The 21,600-nt window shown below is 34.5% G+C and overlaps 1 protein-coding gene across 1 annotated transcript in view; it reads right to left on the reverse strand.

Annotated features, from left to right (window-relative positions):
* LMLN (leishmanolysin like peptidase) overlaps positions 1–21,600 on the reverse strand; it is a 50,281-nt gene that overhangs the window by 19,052 nt on the left and 9,629 nt on the right. The window contains exons 5-12 of the mRNA XM_005911887.3: positions 21,408–21,531; positions 17,894–18,072; positions 13,958–14,063; positions 10,612–10,706; positions 6,744–6,861; positions 5,153–5,260; positions 1,985–2,061; positions 543–653 (exon numbers count right to left, since the gene is read on the reverse strand). Of these exons, the coding sequence (XP_005911949.2) occupies positions 543–653; positions 1,985–2,061; positions 5,153–5,260; positions 6,744–6,861; positions 10,612–10,706; positions 13,958–14,063; positions 17,894–18,072; positions 21,408–21,531 (918 nt within the window). The remainder of the gene's footprint in view (positions 1–542; positions 654–1,984; positions 2,062–5,152; positions 5,261–6,743; positions 6,862–10,611; positions 10,707–13,957; positions 14,064–17,893; positions 18,073–21,407; positions 21,532–21,600) is intronic.

The raw sequence follows: 21,600 nt of genomic DNA on the forward strand, positions 1-21,600 counted from the left end.
GAATCTGAAGTCAGGAATCAGGCGCTGGTATGACTTATAAAAGGACAAACTGATCATTTTAAATTAATCAAAATTAAAAAATTTTGCTTCACAAAAGCCCTATTAGGGCTTCCCTGGTGGCTCAGTAGTAAAGAATCCACCTGCCAATGGAGACATGGGTTCAATCCCTGTTCCAGGAAGATCCCACATGCTGCAGAGCAACTAAGCCCACGCGCCACACCTACCGAAGCCCACGCACTAGAGCCGTGCTCCGCAATAAGAGAAGCCATTACAATGAGAAGTCCGTGCACTGGATCCGAAGAGTAGCCCCTGCCTGCCGTAACTAGAGAGTAGCCCCTGCTTGCTGCAACTAGAGAAAGCCCTAGTGCAGCAACAAAACACCAACATAGCCAAAATTTTTTTTAAAAAAGGAACCATGGATGGTTTCTACACATTTTGAAATTAAACGGTTCACACCACATTTTGAAAACAGGGACACTGGATACAGAACAAAATCAGAAGTAAACTGTTAGCAAAGACAATAAGAGGAAATGCATCCTTACTTTTGTCTCTGCTGATCAATCCAGAATTTACAGCTCCTCCTGACAAAGTCACAGCCCATTCCTCGGCCCCAGTCTAATTTCTCAGCCATGCTGTAATTAGCTTTATACCAGCTGTGGAAATAACCCAAACAAAGCACTTTATATTACTGTCACTTAAAAAACAACTCCAGCGTATCAATTATAAATCTTAACAATGAGCAAACTAGGACCTCAAAAAGGCTTTTAGTGACCATCCCCACAGATGAACATTTACAACCAAAGTCCCAGCTGCACAGGATCACTGCAGCAGGGACTTGGAACCTTTAGTCTTCAGGGAAACATGAATACTTGAGGGTGCTTTTATATTTGAAAAACACTAAACCACATCATGTTTCCATTGTAACTTTCAAAGATGATATAAGTCACAGAGGAGAAAATGTTTAAGGTGTGGGACAAGGAGTATAAAAGGCAACGAAACAGAGAGAATGAGAGAAAAACTGGAATTCTGTTGCATCAGAAAATGGAAGAAATGTTTTAAAATTAACCAGTGCCATGATTTCCCTAGTGATTCATACACTCCAAGATGCTTCTGCATCCTACCTGTATCTTAAAGAAACCAGCATTATTTACAGAAGGGCTAGAAAAATAGGGCAGCAGGACCCCTTCTGTTGGTCATTGCTTATTAAGGGATAAATGGGAAAGAGTGATAATAGCACTAAAAGGAATCCAGCATTTTTTTTCTTTTCAAAAATATGAATTGCCCTACTTGGTCCACTGAAAACTGTAAGAAACAAGGACAACCCAGTAGAAATTAACGGAGTCCCTAGATTGCGATTTCCAAAAGCTATTCTTGATCAAAAGGAGCATTCCTGTGCTCCTTGGAAGATTGGCTGATGCCAGATCTAGAATACAGAGCATGGGCAAATCAGTCTGGTACATCTTGCCATACTAAAGAGCAAGGAAGCTATCAAAACTGAGACTCATCAAAATAAACCCAAGAGCCCACAAGAAAAAGATTCCCATTGGACTCATTTTAAAACAGTATTCTGTTGCTTTATAAGAAAGTTCTACTGCCTTAAAAACCAGGAATCTCTACATAAATCAATTTCACTTGTAATTAAAAATACTGTTTATATAAGCTTTTCCTTCATATCATCATGCCCTCTATTTATTAAAAAAAAATCTCATTTATTTATTTATGAGGGATTTAGTTTTACTCTATTACATACCTCAGGGTCTCAAACATTTACTGAATGAATGAATGGAGCTGATATAGGTAATGGATAGCTAACTGAAAAAAATTTTTACAACAGGTATATTTAAAAAAAAAACAAACACAGGTATATTTATCTTCAGTGTAAAATATATTTGCTTAAGTTAATATTCTTTTCATCTTAATAGTAATCTTAATATTCATTTCATTTTAATAAACAATTCACGTAAAATTCTCACAGCTGTCTTACCCAGTGTCCTCCATTAACGCCAGAGTGATTCGAGAGAGGACTCGGTTCTGGGTATGAGAACCAGTCATTGCTTCATTCTGAAAATCACCAACAGATTTTAATTAGAAGACTGGATTCCTTGCAATTCCCAATAATTTCCGTGATTGCTTTGATGTACAGGCAAAACGTTGAAGGTGTGAGAGACTGACAAAATGTTGATTTAAAATAGTAAAATATACAAGCTTTCTTTAAGATGACAGACTGAAGCTTAAAGCAAAATCTACTCTCTCCCTCAAATATCTATATTGTGTACAATTTCCCTGTAATGACAGATAACTAGCATTTAGAACTCTGTGATGAAAATGAAGATAAATATATGGAAACAGAAATATTATTAAAAAAAAAGAAATATTATAAAAACATTACACTATTAAGGCAAAGTAATATTGGTGTTTGAGACAGATGCCCAGATAATGGAGAGGAGAATGGAATACTTGCTTGAATTACAATTGAAAATGCTTTTATAACCAACTTTTTATACTCTGTGATCAGAAAAATATATACTAATATGAAAAACAAGTATCACAAAATCATAGGGTCAAAGGAGTTGCCTGAGGGATACAAAATATCATCAAGGTCTACTGTCTACCCAATGTCTTAATTAATATATAATAAAATTCCTACCAGGAGGTCACCTAATGGTAAGGACTTCACTGTCACTTGGAGAAGGCAATGGCACCCCACTCCAGTACTCTTGCCTGGAAAATTCCATGGATGGGGAGCCTGGTAGGCTGCAGTCCATGGGGTCGCTAAGAGTCGGACATCACTGTCACTTATGAAAGTACATTGTATTTTGGGATGCTGATTCTTCTTCTTTTTTGGGTAGGGGGTGTGCTGCATGGCTTGAGGTATCTTAGTTCTCAGATCAGGAACTGAACCCATGTTCTTGGCAGCAAAAGCATGGAGTCCTAACTACTGGACTTCCAGGGAATTCCCATATTTTGTTAATCTTTATGTTGAACGTTGGATTGCCATTTCAAGTACTTTAATTTCATCTTTTTAAAACACAGCTCAAGAACACAAAGTTGATTTCAGAGGAAAGGCAGCAGTTAATGAAACTAGTAAAATTACTACTTTCAAGTCTTCTGTTGAAAAGTAAGTAAATTTTCACTTCTGGCCCATCTGTAGCTTTCTAAAGAGAATCACTTGAGAAAGACCACTTAAGGAATATAAAGAAACTGAAATTCCCACGTGAGATAAAAGTGTACATGTCTTCCGTAAGTTTCTATCACTGTTACTTCACGGTCACCCAGATAACGTCAGTACAAGCACTAATTTCATTCTTTTCATAATTTTGCTAACTAGGATCATGATGTATGTAAACTGCAACCGTTTACTCATTTAAACAGACCTCTAAAAAATGTATATTTGTCATTCAGTCGCTAAGTTGTGTCTGACTCCTTGCAACTCCATGGACTACAGCATGTCAAGCTTCCCTGTCCCTTCACTATCTCCTGGAGTTTGCTCAAACTTCCTTTGATCCAGAAATTCCATTCTTCTTTCTACATAAACAGATCTGATCTTGCATTAACTTTCTAGTTCTGTTCCCCTGAAAACCTAATAAGGTGGAATGTCAACTGTGTTACTAGGCAACAGGACTTAAGATATGCTTCTGGACTTGGGATTATTGTAGATGAACATGAATACCTGTTGGTTAGCCACAGTTTGGGACTTCTCTGTGTGCAGTGAGTCTTACGGGTATGTCCCTTACAGGTATCTGGAAGTTAAGTCTATGAAACTGTTAAAAAAACAATGCCGATCCTTATTTGTAACATGGTACTTCTAAACCAGGCTGGTTCTTGTACACCTGTTACGGTCTTGTGCTTATTGTGTTTGAGCCAGAGAGAGAGGGGAAGAGGCATGGATGATAGCCTAGATTACTGTGCAGAGCACAAGAGAAATGCCTGACTGCCATGCTGGCATACTGTACTTTCTCTCTTGTATCCTTCTAGTATTTTTTGAATGTGATCTGTTTAGGGTTCACAGGTTTGACTGACTGTTTTTTGAACCTAAGAACACACTGGAATGCCACTCCTGTAGGGCACTGAAGATATAAATAAATCACTCATTATAACATTTTTAAGATAAAACATTTAAAACATAATTATTCACTGACATAGGATTATTGTCACATTCATATAACACTATGGTGGTTTAGTCACTAAGTCATGTCCGACTCTTGTGACCCCAGGGACTGTAGCCCTCCAGGCTCCTCTGTCCATGGGATTCTTCAGGCAAGAATACTGGAGTGGGTTGCCGTTTCCTTCTCCACATATAACACTATGTAGCTATTTAAAAATAAATAGATCCAAGTATAAAGTATATTCCACTAATGGATGTACTTCTGTAATGTGAATGAGCTCATATGAGACTAGCAAATAAGGGAATCACATCAGTATAAGATGGACTCATGTTGGTTCATAATGATTTCTCCTGGATTTTAATGTTTTATGCAGTGGAGCAACAGCAGCTAAATGAATCACTTTGCTGTATATCTGAAACTAACACAGCACTGTTAGTCAACTCTGTTCCAATATAAGATAAAAATTAAAAAACAAACAAAAAACCAAAATACACTAAGACACCTGAACACAGCAACAGAGGAATGCTGTGCTGTGCATGAAGTTCCATGCTCTTCCAATTGGCTCAGTAGGGCCAGAGGCTCTTAGAAGTACTTGTTGCACTGTTTTTGTACACTTTACTCTTTTTACATTTTACTCTTGTCCCCATTATTTAGCTTTATAGTCTCCCATCTATCCCCCATTGCTTTTTGCTGTTGTTTAAGGTAAAAGAAATACTCAAGTAAATAAATATAGAAGCTTATTTATTGGAAATACAATGTGTTTTTAGACTGAGCTAGCACTTTTATTATGACTTATTGCTTTTGTTAATGACTTGGTATTTGTGTTTCCCACAAACTGTTATTTTTTATTTTGAAGAAAGAGATTGCTTAGGAAAGCATACACTGTATTACAGCAGAAGCATCTGTAATTCCTTGGAAAGTATATGGTTAAATGGAAAAAGCTGCATAAATGCATGAACCTATTTAAAAAAAAAAAACTACGTTAGTGTATCTGTCTATTTTCTTAAAGAAAAAATATGTCTAGTAACATTTTCAAATAAACTGACCTCTAATAACCGCTTTTCCCAATGGTTGAGCTCAGTGCCCATACCACCTTGATTTTCAAGTTCCATTCCCTCAAGAATTGGACAGTTAAAGTGTTTTCGTGCTTCATCCTAAGAATCAGAAAATAAATAAATAAATAAACCCACAAAAGTACAACATAATGGCAAATTCCTTATCACACTGGATAAGATAAAGTAGCCACTAAGGAATTACTTTGATTAAAAGACAGAATGTCTTTTAAAAATATAGCTTTTAATATAATTAAATATTTTGACACCGTCGCACTTTTCTTTGCTATTGAACTACTATTCTCTTATTATTTTTTCCTCCATTTGAAGATTTTGGCTTTAAGTCATATATTTAAAAAGTTAAAGACTGGTATGATTGCCACTTGTAACTTTTGTGTCAACAATGATTTTAACATAGGTATAAACTGCTCATATTATGGACATAGTCTTTGTTGAGAAAAATAAGTTGTTCATTAGAAAACAATTTTGTTCTTTTGGTTTCATCTGTACATCACAGTTAAGAGTATGAAGTACAGGGATGTACGGTATTCCGAGAGCAGCACAAAAGTTCAGAGGTCAGAAAGAGCTGTATGTAGTTAAGAGAGGGGGTAGGGAGAACAGGTTTCTGTCATTAAATAAGCGAGTGAGATGATTAATTTTATGTATCAACCAAGCTGGGGCAAAGTGCCCACATATTTGATCTAACATTATTCTGAATGTTTCTGTGAAGGTGTTTTTAGACGAGATTAACATTTCAATTAGTGGACTTTAAGTAAAGCTGATCACTTTCTGTAACATAAATGGGCCAGTCAGTTGAAGGTCTTCATAGAACAAAGACTGACTTCACCTCTGAGCAAGAAGGAATTTTGCCAGTTTTTGGATTCAAACTGCAACTCTTCCCTATTTCTTCAGCTTGCCAGCCTACCTCATCAGATTTTAGACTCTCTAATAAACCTCCATAACTACATCAGCCACTCCTTAAAATAAATCTCTTCATCTCTTTCTCTCTCAACAAACACATCCTGTTGCTTCTGTTCCTCTGGAGACCCTCCTGAATAAAACTGATTCCAAATGAAATGACCAGCAATTATGCAAACAGTACAAGTGATTCTAAGGGGTATCACAACGGAGCACTGGTGTAACAACTTAAAGCAGTGGGTAGAATGGAGCCGTTAAGTCATTGCTAAATTTTTCTTCCTCAGATATCTCTTGGCCTGCAGCTTTACTGTACTGCCTTTATGTTTCCTACTAAGTTAAGTCGCTCGCTCAGTCGTGTCCGACTCTTTGTGACCCGGTGGACTGTAGCCCACCATTTTCTTTTCTCATGGGATTCTCCAGGCAAGAATACTGGAGTGGGTTGCCATTTCCTTCTCCAGGGGATCTTCCCGCCCCAGGGATCAAACCCAGGTCTCTCGCATTGCCAGCAGACCCTTTAACCTCTGAGCCACCAGGGAAGCCCCTGTTTCCTACTACAAGCTTTGAAATTTAATCATTAGTTCTTAAACAATAATGATTAGTAAAGAAAGGACCATAACGAATGAGAAGAGCAGATGGCTCATGAGACATGAAGCTCAGTAATACTCACGACAACACGAGGTGTTACTAGAAGATTAACAGTGTGAGGAACTCTCTTATTATCACGAATGTCCCATAATCTCTCCACTTTTCGAACTACTTTATCACTCCATTGATATAATCCAAGACTGCAATTAAAGAATAAAAATACAGTCCTTCTTGCAAATTTGTCACTTTAAATGTAGAAGTGTTTATGAATATCAATATGAAATTAAAATATCTGACCTTGTATCTGACACCAAGTACAAGCAAAGGCTTGATAGCATTTTTTAATTTAATCTTTTCAGTAACTTTAAGAGATTATCATCACTACTTTGCAGATAGAGAGACAGAAGCTTAGAGAGATGAAGTAACCTGCTCAAATTCAAATAGCTAATACTGGGCTAAGATGACAGTGAATTATTTCCTCTTAATAAATTTACTGCATAAAAAAAAAGCATGTCTAGAGAGAGATCTAAGTCCTGTATATAACAAGACTTAACAGAAGGTGACATTTTAACTTAATTTTGCTATTGTTGTTTAGTTACTAAATTGTATCTGAATCTTTGCAACCCCATGGACTGTAGCCTCTGTCATGAGAGGATAAGTTCCTCTGTCCATGAGATTTCCCAGGCAAGAATACTAGAGTGGGTTGCTATTTCCTTCTCTAGAGGATTTTCCCAACCCAGGCATTGAACCTGTGTCTCCTGCATTGCAAGCAGATTCTTTACTGCTGAGCCACTGGGGAAGCCCTTTAACTTAGTGAGAAAGTATAATTTACTTAACAATTGTGTTGTAAAGAAAATTATATTTTTTATAATTGGTTATCCAACAAGAAAAAATTAAATCCCTATTTTGGGGATAAAATCCCTATTTTACTCCATATACAGAAATAAATTCCAGACAAATGTCAGTAAAAATGGCAGAATAAGGACTACTGAACTTCATGAAAGCAATGAGCAAAGTATCAAAATTAGCCAAATGAATTTTTTTCAGAACTCTGGAAATTAACCAAAGGCTTACAGCAATCCAGAAAGAACTTATTTAAGAAAAATGGATGAGTTTCAGTAAAAACAGCAAGCTTTGTGGCGGTTTCCCGTGCCCTCTCTCCAGCTCTATAGCAGCCTTGAAAACCAACAACCCACAGTCATGGTGAAAACCAGCAACCTGGCAGCCAGAGGGAGCGGAACAGGGTTAACTGGCAGAATGTATTAAAAAAAAAAAAAAAGTTTCAACTATGCCTACAAGATACACAGTTCACACTCAAGGATACAAATAGGTTGAATATAAAAGGATTAAAAACATGTATCATGCAAATAGTACTCAAAAAAAGAGCTGGAACATTTATACTAATGTCAGACAAAATTGTTACTAGAGACATTTTATAATGAATAAAGGGTCAGTCCACCAAGAAGACATAATAAACATGTATATACCTTACAAAAGAACCCCAAAATACATGAAGCAAAAATAAATTCTAAATGGATTAAAACTATGAACATAAAAATTCAAATAATAAATTTACCAGAAAAAAATTTAGAATATTTTTATAATCTTTTAGAGCAGAAGAAACTTTCTTAAGCAAGAAATAGGTAAATTTAATAATATAAAATTTAAAAACTTTTCTGCAAGGCAAAAATATGATAAAAAATAAGTAAATGGGAGAAAACAATCTCATCTTGGAAAATCTATCTTGCACAAATAAAAGTACTACCACAAAAGTGTTATATTTATTATAGAAAACTATAATGGTCATCAATTTTCACTTTTGCCTATAACCCGCACTGTTATTTTCTGGCTTTTTCCTAGATTACTTCTACCACTGACCCTATGAATCTCTCATTCTCAACAATAAAACAGAATATAAAGAAATTAGTTTTCCCACCATTATTTTATGAAGATTTTATATATTATTCAAAGAATTATATGGTAAATACTGTATAACCATTACTTATTAATCCTTTGTTTTATTTGCTGTATATCTGTTCGTCTACTCATGCCTTAGAAAGATTATTCTTAATTCCTTTTCTTTCCACAGCAAGGCAATGTTTAAATATAAATAGTGAACAAAGCCAAAAGGAAAAGAAACAGTGTTTACTGTATTAATAATCCCAATATTCTCTTCACCATTCACATTTCAAGATTAATGGTTTCTCCAAATAAAAAGGTGAGGGCCAAATCCAACTCTTTCTATGTCTACCATCTGAATTTCTTATTACTCTGTTATCTCCATTTATACTGTAAGATTTTCTGCTTTTAAGGAATATCCAAAATGTAAGAAAGCACTGCAATTATCAGCTTAATAATGGTTCTTATGTATGGGTATCTCTCTCCTCCTTATCACTACATAGATGGTCCCACTCTCACTATTTATGTGTTTCCCATAAAGACCACAATTCTTAGGAAAGACCAGACTTCTTCCATCAGTTCAGTTCAGTCGCTCAGTCGTGTCTGACTCTTTGTGACCCCCATGAACTGCAGCACGCCAGGCCTCCCTGTCCATCACCAACTCCTGGAGTTCACTCAAACTCACGTCCATCGAGTCGGTGATGCCATCCAGCCATCCAAACAAATACAATCTAGGAAGTAAAACATCTATTTCTACATTATAATTTTGTTTCTAACAATTTTGTTGTTTAACATGTAATCTAAAAAAGTACTATGATGAATAAAGTATTATCTGTTTTTAATAATTATGCACTTCCAGCTACCTAGAAGTGAGAAGAGAAGGAGATGAGAGAGGATGAGATGGCTGGATGGCATCACTGACTCAATGGACACTGAGTTTGAGCAAACTTAGGAAGACAGTGAAGGACAGAAAAGCCTGGTGTGCTTTTCAGTTTATGGGGTCACAAAGCAGACACAACTGAGCAACTGAACAATAAGCTACCTAAATGGAGATCTTCATATGAGAATTAACTTTTTATTCTATATCTGTTTACCACTCACTACTCTCATTATGGAATAGTGTCAGTACCCTGAGGTTTCTTTATGTGCCTTCTCAATCTATTCAACTTGCACAGCATTTAATAGCCTACAGCTTCAAGTAAAATTACTCATTTGTCTTTTATCATGGACTGTTTTTAAACTCCATACAACTAGACTATGACTTCTTTTGTTCAACCCTATAACTACTATATTCGTTCACGTTATTACATGTAGCAATAATGTGTTCTTTTCAGTGCCTTGTAGTTTTTGATTATAGGAATAAATTACAATTTATTTATCCATTCTTCTATTGATAGACCTTTGGGTGGTTTCCATTTTTTGTTTATTAATAACAAAACTGCCATTAACATTCATGTATATGTCTTTTTGTGGACATGTGCTCTTAAATTAGATATATAAATCCATGTAAATGGTTATAGTTCTGTGACTGATAGTCTATATAAAATTCTTAATCATTTTTTTTTTTTAGTATTTCTTAGTATTATTTCTTTTAGGCCCTGAACTTCTAGATCACTGCTAACATGAGAAATAAAATATAGTTTTAAAAAACTGTAAAATACAGTTTACAGTTAACATGTAAACAATATGATGTATAGACAATAATTATTAATAAACCAAAATATAACCAACCCATACTCTCCCATGGCCTGACTCTCCTGTAAAGTAATACAAGCTACTACAGAGTGGTGGAAAAGAGCTCTGCCTGGCAAGAAGAGTCTTCACTCTTTGGGTAAGTCACTTAAGTTCTCTCCATCTCAGTTGTTTCATCTGTGAAATGAAAAGGTAAAGCTAAATAACCTCATATCCTATCTTGTTATAATAATATAGGATATACAATCTTAGGCTAGCCATAAAGCCACTATTATTTGTAGAAATTAACATATAAGAATTCTCAGGTTCTAGTCTTAGCATCCTCCTAAAAGAGAATAAGAATAAAAAAACCCAAATACCTATAGTTAAAAGGTGGGAGACCATCTGCAAATCTTGAAGTTAAAGGATTTCCATCTTTATCATGGTAGAATGCAAATAGCCCAGCAGAGAAACCCTGTAAGAAAAAGTTCAAAATGTCTTACAGTGAAAAATATCAAATCTGACTATATATTATTACAACATGCCACTATCAAAAGAGAACACTGATAGAACCACATAAAAGCATCATGGGAATACTTCTGTAGGAACTTGATATACTGGAGTAGGACTGAAATTACTTCACATTATGAATTTTAAATTCCAATTACTTGAGATAATTCTAAGTGAAAAAATTAAAAGCAATAGAAAAGACATTCTTTGGTTGGTATAGACAACACATTTATTTGTTTAAAGATGTGTTTATCACAGATGGTCTTCTTTACATGAACTTACTAATAAACTCCACACCTGCAACCAGGGAATGCTACTATTGAGAATAATTAACAATACAGTTCAGAGCAGGCAAGTACTCGTAAGAATACTCATAAAAATTCAAAGACTTTGATCCCAAAGTCCATACTTAATATATATCTATACCTAAAAAATGACTGTAAATGTATGCATATTTAGGGGGATGTATACTCTGGAAAAAACACTGGAAACATATATAGAAGTGTTAGCTGTAGTTATTTTGGTGGTAACATGTAAAATCATCTGTATTTCTAAAGATTTTCTTTACAATGTGAATTTGTCTATAATCACATTTTTAGACAATATTTTTAAGAAGTCTTCAATTTTAATAAGATAATAGATACTTTATATAAATGTATTCAAAGTCCCATTTGCTATTCTCCCCCCTCCCAAATAAAATGAGGAAATGGACAAAAAAAGAAAAGACAATTACTGAGATTGGACATCTGTTTCATGAGTAAGATTTCTTTTCTTACTTTCTTTCTTAACCTAAATGACTAAAAAAAAAGCACTTTTGTAACTACTAATTTAAGTATGTTTTAACATTGAAAATATGCTATAGTTTATATTCAAATAACTAAGAATCACAAATGATCATGTAATCAATTTATTTGGCAAATTTCTTTGCTTATATAACTGTGGTCTCTGTATCATTCAAGGCTTGCCAAAATAATTAATGGAATCCATAGTATTCTTTTATTCCTACATTTCTTCTTTTTTACTCTCTGAAGATGCAAAGGATATTTAATGGAGTCAGCTAAGAAAATCTAAATAGTTTTTAATATACAATTCATTGAGGTAATATAAAGCTTAAAATAGTATGATGTGCCTCATCCTTTAGAATATTCTAAATCCACATTTTTTTCTTCCCTATCAAGTTCAAAATTTTTCTAAGCACACACATTTCAGAAGGCATATCTAGTATTGAAAGTACCAGGAATGACTATATTTGATAGTTAGAGCATATATAACTTAATAGAGAATAAGTGTATTTGTTAAACATTTAATTCTTACCATCCTCCAGATGGTTTTTGAGACAAACTAATATTCTTAATTTCTTAGGTTTTTGCAATTTTTAAAATACAAATATACAAAAAAGTTTAAAAATCTAAAAGAAATTTACGTTTACTCTTTAAGGGGATTTAAGATGTAAGTTTTGCTACGTTTTCTTTAGACTTTTTTTTAAAGAAACAAAAACACTGCAGAATATTGTTGAAGGCCCATTACCTTAACCCTTTCTCCTCTCTCTTTTCCCAGAGGTAATTACTACCTTAAAGTCAATGTACATATTATGACAATATAGTTAGTTGATTTCCTGTCAATATAAATAACTTTCCTGTCAATATAAATAAATATCAGTCAAATTTAGAATCATTTCCATCATAATTAGACATTAGCAAAATTACTGAATTTTTTTTTTGCAGTTTCTATTTACACCATTTGAGTGATGCTGAGTTGTGCTTCATTTATTTCATCTTGTTCCTGAAATAAATTTTCACTATTTTTATTAAAAAAAAAAAGTCAATGTACATAGTAACTCTCATGCATGCTTTTACATTCAATGGTGTCTGACTCTGAGACTCCCTAACTGCCAAAATAAATCTCAATATACTCTTGTATACCTCTTGACCAACTGGACCTTTTCTTTTGTGACCTGCCTGTTTATAATCCAATTTACATCATGTCTGGGACTTCTGAATTCATGTTTACTTATACATTAGATTTAAAACCTGCTGTTTTTTTTTTTTTTTCTGGTTCTCTCAGCATCAAGTATCTACAGTTTTTGGAGCTTAAAGCTGAAAATGTTTTTTAAAATGATGTTTGTCTTTCATCACGATAGCAGGTTCGACTTACTTTTTTAGTAAAAGGAAAACATGATTCGTTTTAGAATCTCCTTACTTGAAAAACATAAGTGCTATCTGTATACACTAGAGTTTCACTGTATTATTCAGGTATTTGCTGATTTAAACAAATCATACATGATAGCTCATGAAAAAAGACTAATAAATAATAGCCACTAATTTTATTATATCTTACTATGTAGAGCATGGTGCTAAACCATTTATATGCTTTATCTTATTTAACCTTCAAGAAAAAAAATCCACTCTAATATGTACTACTATCTTCATTTTATAGATGAAACGGAGACTTATAAAGGCTAAATAATTTCTAATAGACCCCCAAGATTTTTAGCAGTAAAGCTAAGGAAATTCACACCTACATCTGTGTGATCTATTCTCTCTCTTAATCACTGCATTTTACTCCCATCTATTATATTTTCTAAACACATGAAAGACATCAGGAAGACATTTCCTAGGTCTCAGGCAACTTCATATAATTCCCCAGACATCGTGTAAAAGTTTAGTACTTTGGACTGATTGGAGAAAAGCAAAGAGAAGTTCTGAATCAGTTAGTATATATAAAATTTAGAAAGCCTAAATAGATCAAGAAGACTTTTAGAAATGAGATCTCTAAAAGAGAGAAGACAGACCTACAACCTGGTATCACTTTTTTTTCCTTAAAGATTTATTACTTTATTTGGCTGAACTGGGTCTTGGAATTGAAGCCATGCCCTCTGCATTGGGAGCGCAGAGTTTAAGCCACTGGACCACTATGGAAGTCCCTAGGTATCACTTTTAATTACTAAGTATTTTCTTAAGAAGCTTAATCATTTTTTCAAAACTCCTATTTACCAATGGATTTACTTTAATTATTTTAAGTAGTATAACTTAACCTAGCCACTATCCTAATCACTAAAAATTCTGTCGGCTATTGGCAGAGGTCTAATCAACTAGGTTCTATTGAACACAATCTAAAAAGCCACATAATCTTAAATGTTAATATATAATTAAAATGAGACTATAATCAAAAACTCAAGGCATGAAGGAAAGAATAATAGTTAACAGCAAAATTTACCAGCGCATGAATAATCTCATGTTTCACTGTGGACAGCATCCCAACAAACTCCTGAGGCTGGGTAGAGATCATATTTGGACACAGGTTAGCATATCCTGCTATTGGCCTGTTAAAACAGACATTGAATTTTTAATTATATTCCAGAACAGTGTGTACTATGATACCTATTAACCTATATTTTTCTACAAAAACTGATTAAGGTCAGAAAAAATCTTTGTTAAATATCAAACGTCATTTTATAACATAATATCTAACTTTAACTATATTTTATTTCTAAGACTTATACCTGTTTTTCCCTATGATACAGCTAATCAACACTTGTTCCCATGAAAGGATAGAGTCAGTTAATTATACTTCAGTGTGAATTTGTAAAATAGGTCAATATGTACCAAAAAAGGGAATGAACTGGAAAACTTAAATTCTAACACTATTTTTACTCACAAAACTCATTTCTGACTTCAGCATTTCACTTTATGTACAGGCACAGGGACAGACAAGTAGGTAGAGAAGGAAAACAGTTATATAATAAGACAGACAATAAGCAAATCATTCAGATTGCTGCAAGTTACAGAACCCTCTTATTTCCATTTCACTATCCTCCTCCTTCTGTCCCAACAATGCCTTCACTAACATAGATTTTTTTATCTTCCTATCATCATCTTTCATACAGTATTTTATACCTTCTAGAATCTACAGAATTCTATATCTCTTTATGAGCCTGGAACTTAAGAATCCAAGAGCTGACTGGGACCTAGAGTAATTCAATTTCACCATGCATCTAACTGTCTTTCAAAAACTGTGCCAAACAGCAATATAAAGAACCCCAAGGTTTTTTCTCCCAACACTACCTTAACATTTTACCACAGAAATATCACAAATCTCCCCAAATACTGATAGCCTATTTACAAAGTAACAGGCTTTTGTAGGTAAAAAAAAAAAAAGCCTTATGTAGATAAAAAAGAAAAAAAAAACAAAAACAAAAACAAACATACAATGCACTTTTTTCATACTTGAAAACAACAGATTTACACTTAGAAAATTATGACTATAAGTTACTCACTGAAATGTTGCCATGGTGACCTCTAAAATATAAAATAAATGTCTCTGTCAGGCTCAAACCCTCAGGGACTTCTTAAGCATTTAGAATAAAACAGCCCTGTGTTCTTCTCCCTACAGTGCATCTCCTGAAGCTCTCATCCTCAACACAACAGCTTTTTCCTAACATAAGCTCTTATCCAGCTCTTTATGTGGCTGATACTGATAACTGTCAGCTTATATCTCAAGTTTCACTTCTTCAAAGAGGGCTTCTTTGTCCAGTTCATCTACATTATGTTTGCCTCCTTTGTTCTCTTTTATCTCGCAGCACCCTTTTTCTACAAAGTATTTATCATATTTGAAGTCACATGTCTCTTTCTAACTGTATTTAACTAGTACCTGACTCCCGCTGTAATCTGTAAATTCCACGAGGCAGGTACATGTGCCTGTTTTGTTCACCTAGTCTGCTGGCAACGTATTAAGCACTCAAATATTTATGGAATGAATTAATGCAATATAGCAGTTTTGAAGGAAAGTGCCGCTTCTATCATAAAAGATTCAAAAACACCAACTTAAGATATTGCTCTTTCTTTTAATGTCAACAGTCTTCTAAGAAACCAGAATCTTCCCCAGGTATGAGAAGACAACATGAGTAGCTTCAGATTCACTGACACAAGGAACATTTATTCCTTCAGCTAGTCATTCCTACCTAAAGTGAGCCAATGTTCAAGTGCCTTAAGGAAACATAACCGCAGGGCTTTCAGCTAGTCATTCCTACCTAAAGTGAGCCAATGTTCAAGTGCCTTAAGGAAACATAACCGCAGGGCTTTGAAAGTGAAACAAATCTCTGGGCTATGGGATTCTCATCTATGTGATAACTCCTATGCTGGATTCTCTCCCTAAAAGACAATTAAATACTTTCAGTACTTTCAGTATTATCAGGTGCTAAAAAGAGAAGAACTAATCTAGACCCATCTCAACATGGGATTTTATATCCCTCTCCCTACTTCCACAGGGAACCCATTCTGTTCCTAATACATGAAGTTCACTTTTGTGTTTTTAAAGTTCACTTTAACATGTCTTTTGTTTACGAAAAGTAATAAAAGCTCACTGGAAAGAGTTATATATCCAAATTATAGAAATGTATGAAGAATTAAGTGAAAATTCCTTATTTTACAACCTACCACCACTAAAGTCCACTATCACAAGTAACTGCTATTAACAAAAGGGATGTTTTATTTTTAGAGTGACCTTCAATCCCAGTTTGCCCAGAACTGAGGGATTTCCTAGGTTATGGGGCTTTTAGGTCTAACACAAGGGTATTCCTGAGAAAATTAGCATAGCTGGTAATCCTAATTATTTTCGACTTTTACCTTAGCATGTTCAAATCCATAAGCAGCTTTTTAAAGCAAATATGAAATCATATTATGTACACTGTTCTACAATGTTTGATACTCAACAGTATATTAAAAATGAAATTGTGTATGGGTGTATGCACAATCCATATGGCTTAGGTCAAATTAAGATAAAGAACCATGATTTTGCAACATTGCTATTATGAAGGTATATTTCTCAAAGACATCTACTTTGAGATGTGTCTCATTTTATTAAGTAGCTTATTCATTTAGCACTTCAAATACCATATTTGCTTGATATTGAGACACTATCAATTATAAAATATCATAAATTTAATGATAGCTTCTCAGGAAAAAATTGAACATTCTACTAAATACATATATTCTTTTCTAAGAATACTAAACAATACATATACATCTGCAAAACTACCTAGTACTTTCTTCTTCAGTAATATATTAAATATTTCACTTAAAGCATTCTCAGCATTCAGAAGCTAAAGATTTTTGAGTTTAGTTCATGGATCAACAAGTATACGGTATCACGCTAACAGACTGCTTTCATAATCAATGATGTTGATTTTGACCTCAGTACTGACAGTACTACTCTGAAGCATATATTAGTGTTTCATTTGTACTGTCTACTTGATTCTACTAATAATTTCACTTTTTCCCCTTAAATTAATTAGATATTGATAGAAGTAAAATAGCTCTTTAAAGTCAGTTAGTATTTTGACTGGTAGATGAATGTTCAGGAACTCACCAATGGTCCTTACAAACAATGAACAAGTCACATTAACTCTCTTAGATCTGAGAATGTCACACAATCTAAATCGAGACATGTCAGTTCCTACTGCCTTTAATTGATTTGTCTAGTGTGTGACAGGCAATCCTCTGTATACATAACAACTTTATTTCACGACTACTTCACTGAGAAAAAAATTTTTGAAATATTTTATAAATAAAAAGGAGGATTCTAAATTTTTAAGAAATAACTAAGTGAAGGACATATCAAGTGATATGAAAATTAGGTGAATAGTTATTTTCAGCATCTTAAAGTTTAGCACAGAAGTGCTAAAATTAAAGTTCAAACTGTTTCCTTAGAGAGGTATTCATCACTTCCAAAGAAAATTCTATTGACAGTAGATTTTTTCTTTATTCATATTACCATATGCATAACAGTCCTATAACTTGATTTCCCCACTATACCTGCATCCAAGCACTATGCTGTTTCTTACTACTGGAGGTGGGTAATCTGGCAAATGCAAACTCCCTGTACTCTAAACACTCAGAACACGCTTTGAGAGTTCTTTTAAATTTATTTACTTTAATTGGAGGATAATTACAATATTGTCCTGGTTTTTGCCATACGTCAATATGAATCGGTCACAGGTGCACATGTGTCTCCCCATCCTAACCACCACCCACCTCCCTCCACACCCTGGGAGTTTTTTTTTCTTAATTGGAGGCTAGTTACTTTACAATATTGTGCCCACCCTGAGAGTTCTTATATTAGATCTTGGGAATAAGTCTCGGGGGGGAAGCTTACCTGTCCATTTTTGCTTCCTGCTGACAATAGGCTGCATAAGAGATGATGTTTTCATGGCTACACCTCTCAGTGGCCAGAGCACCAACATAAAGAACAAAGTCTGCATCCCGGACTCCCTCTTGGTCTGGCACACCCACTGCTCCACAGGGCCACTTACCACCACAACAGACTCTGCATTGCTATGCCCACAGGGGACAACAGAAAATCAGACCAGAGATAAGGTTAACTATAAGGGCTTTTACTTACAGTGAATCCAGACTTTAAATATGTATGATTTAATTTTTATTAATTCTTCCATTTTTATCAAAATCCATATCTCTCTCTGGGGCTTCCCAGGTGGCACTAGTGATAAAGAACCTGCCTGCCAATGCAGGAGATGTAAGAGACACAGGTTTAATCCCTGGGTTCGGAAGATCCCCTGGAGTAGGGCACGGCAACCCACTCCAGTATTCTTGCCTGGAGAATCCCATGGACAGACGAGCCTTGCAGGCTATAGTCCATAGGGTCACAGAATCAGACATGACTGAAGCGACTGGGTACACAAGCATGCACACATTCATACCTCTCTCTACTCAGTTCCTATCTCTAATTTTAGATTTATTAAAATTTCTACTTTATATACAATGACCATAAATGTAGAATATGAATTAAAACAAACAACTTCTATTTATAAAGGGCATCCCTGCTGCTGCTGCTAAGTCGCTTCAGTCGTGTCCGACTCTGTGCGACCCCATAGACGGCAGCCCACCAGGCTCCCCCGTCCCTGGGATTCTCCAGGCAAGAACACTGGAGTGGGTTGCCATTTCCTTCTCCAATGCATGAAAGTGAAAAGTGGAAGTGAAGTTGCTCAGTCATGTCCAACTCTTAGCAACCCCATGGACTGCAGCCCACCAGGCTCCTCCGTCCATGGGATGTTCCAGGCAAGAGTACTGGAGCGGGGTGCCATCGCCTTCTCTGAAAGGGCATCCCACCAGGATACAAAAAGAGAAATAAAAAGGTTTTACTAAACCCTGAAACTAGGTGAAAATTACAAGGAACCTTCTTATAAATACATTTTTTAGCAATTTTCTGTGAATCTGTGGTTATTTCAAAATTAATTAATAAAAATCTTCATCCAGTGGAAATACATTCCTATTATAAAGTAATTCATGTATCTTATTAAAAATTCAGATAATACAAAAGTATATAAGGTAAAAAGTTAAAGTCATCTTTATATTACTACCCTTATTTCTAGTTTTCTAAGCAAACTTTGCCCATTTAACACCTGCTTTTTAGAGAATTTCTATCAAAGTTCCTAAATAACCATAATCTCCAAATTATAAATAGGAAAATCAGTAAATGTTGGCTTTTTTTTAATACATAAGTGATGTTTGTAGAGAGAGAAAAAACAGAAATTCTCACTTCTGCTTACTGTTGCTTCTCTAACACACGTATTTATAATTTTAAAATTCAATTACTTTAATCTGCTAATAGTTGGTGTTATGAAAAGCTGTGATTTAACAGCATTCTTTTCCATGATCTTTCATTTCTTAAAAAAAACATTTAGGAACCACCCCCCCCCAAAAAAGATAATACAGAATTTGAAACGACAAAATAATTTAAAATAAACAAAAATAGGAAAAAAGAAATGTGCCTTAAAATGTCTAGGAAATGTCTCTAAATGTCTTAGGACAAAAGATAAATATGTAATTAACAAGTTGTTTTAATTTTGAAACATGTCCCTAAAACCCTTTATGCTCTTGAGGAATTTGATAAAAGAAATGGAAGCTGAGTAAGTTAGCTGAATTTGTGCCACTATAGGGTTCGAAATGCCTTTGGTGAGCTTCAGATACCTCAAGAAAAAATTATGAAGTACACTTCAACCATATGCTTGATTTTGCTTATAAAATCAATGTTCAATAACATATTTATTTTCTACAAGTAATGAGAGAACATAGTTAAATAGAGAAAGACATCTAAAGCAATAATCATATTTTTCAAAAAGTATGTATAAATTGGTTTTCTGGTTTATGCATTTAAGTTTTTCTATTTTTTCTAATACAAATAATATATGCTTAATATGAAAAATTGGAAAGTTACAAAAACATATAACTTACCAAATAAAAGTCTCCCACAATCCAACTCAATGAAAATCATTAAAATTTTAATGTCTCCAGATTTTTAATATATGTATATTTCCAATTACTTTATAACTTTTTATATGGGTGTATATACTTATTTTTATTACTTATGCTTTTATTTCAGCTTTATTGAAAGGTGAAAGTGAAAAGTCAAAGTGAAAGTCACTTCGTCGTGTCTCTCTGTGACCCCATGGACTGTATAGTCCATGTATTCTCCAGGAGAATTCCCTTCTCCAGGAGATCTTCCCAACCCAGGGACTGAACCCAGGTCTCCCACATTGCAGGTGGATTGTATACTAGCTGAGCCACAAGGGAAGCCCAAGAATACTGGAGTGGGTAGCCTATCTCTTCTCCTGCAGATCTTCCCAACCCAGGAATCAAACTGGAGTCTCTTGCATTGCAGGCGGATTCTTAACCAGCTGAGCTATCAGGGAAACCCATAAGCTAAAGTCGCTCAGTTGTGTCTGACTCTTTGAGACCCCATGGACTCTCCAGGTCAGAACACTAGAGTGGGTAACCTTTCCCTTCTCCAGGGGATCTTCCTAACATAGGAATCAAACCCAGGTCTCCCTCATTGAAGGTGGATTCTTTAAGAGCTGAGCCACAAGGGAAGACCAAGGGTGAAAAATTGATAACTTTTAATTTTTAAATAAAACAGGCTAACTGTCCACACTGATTTACCTTTAAAAAATTTTTTACTGAAGTATAGTTGATTTACAATGTTGTGCAAATCTGCTATACAAAGTAATTCAGCTATACACACAATATACATTCTTTTTTTACATTCTTTTCCATTACAGTTTATCACAGGATATTGAATATAGTTCCCTGTGCTATACAGTAGGACCCTGTTGTTTATCCATTCTAAATTTAATGTTTGCTACAATTTATTTATATAAAGATTGATTTCATTCTTTAACAGCTGTATAATATTCCATTATGTGGTTATGCCATAACATAACTAGTATAGGTATATTTATAGTTTTGCAAAGAATACCCTTGAACATATATTATATAGTTGTAAGTATTTTTATAGAATACATTTCCATGACGGGTTGAACCTTACTTTTATTTGAAGAGATAAGGTTAAATTGCCCTTTAAAAATACTGAGGTATACAGCTGCTAAAAGATGTTTTGGAGAGCAAAGATAAAGTTCTAAGCAGAAATGATTCAGCAACCCCAGAGATAAACTGAAAAAAGAAAAGAAATAACTAAATTCATTTGAAAACCAATGAAAGAATAAAATCAGCACACCCAATTGTGATTACTTTCGATAGAGAATGAAGCTTTTGAACTGTAAAACTGTAAAAACTTCTGGGAACAATCACAATTGAAAATCTGTTCTAAGTTTATCCTAAAGAATAAAAATGTTGCAAAGAGCAGGGTGAACTACCTGGAGGTGCTCCTCAGGCACTATAATGGGACCACATTTTGTATGCTCTGCACATTCCTCAGTACAGCATCTATGGTGATCATTTTCCTTCCGTAGGTATTGGTATTGGTTCGTTGCACATTGTCTTCAGTTCATTTTTACATTAAAGTTTAATTACAAAAAACAAAAAACAAGATTAGTTCACAGCAGTTAA

This window comes from Bos mutus, chromosome 1 (assembly GCF_027580195.1).
Source record: "Bos mutus isolate GX-2022 chromosome 1, NWIPB_WYAK_1.1, whole genome shotgun sequence".
In the NCBI taxonomy this organism is placed as follows: domain Eukaryota; kingdom Metazoa; phylum Chordata; class Mammalia; order Artiodactyla; family Bovidae; genus Bos; species Bos mutus.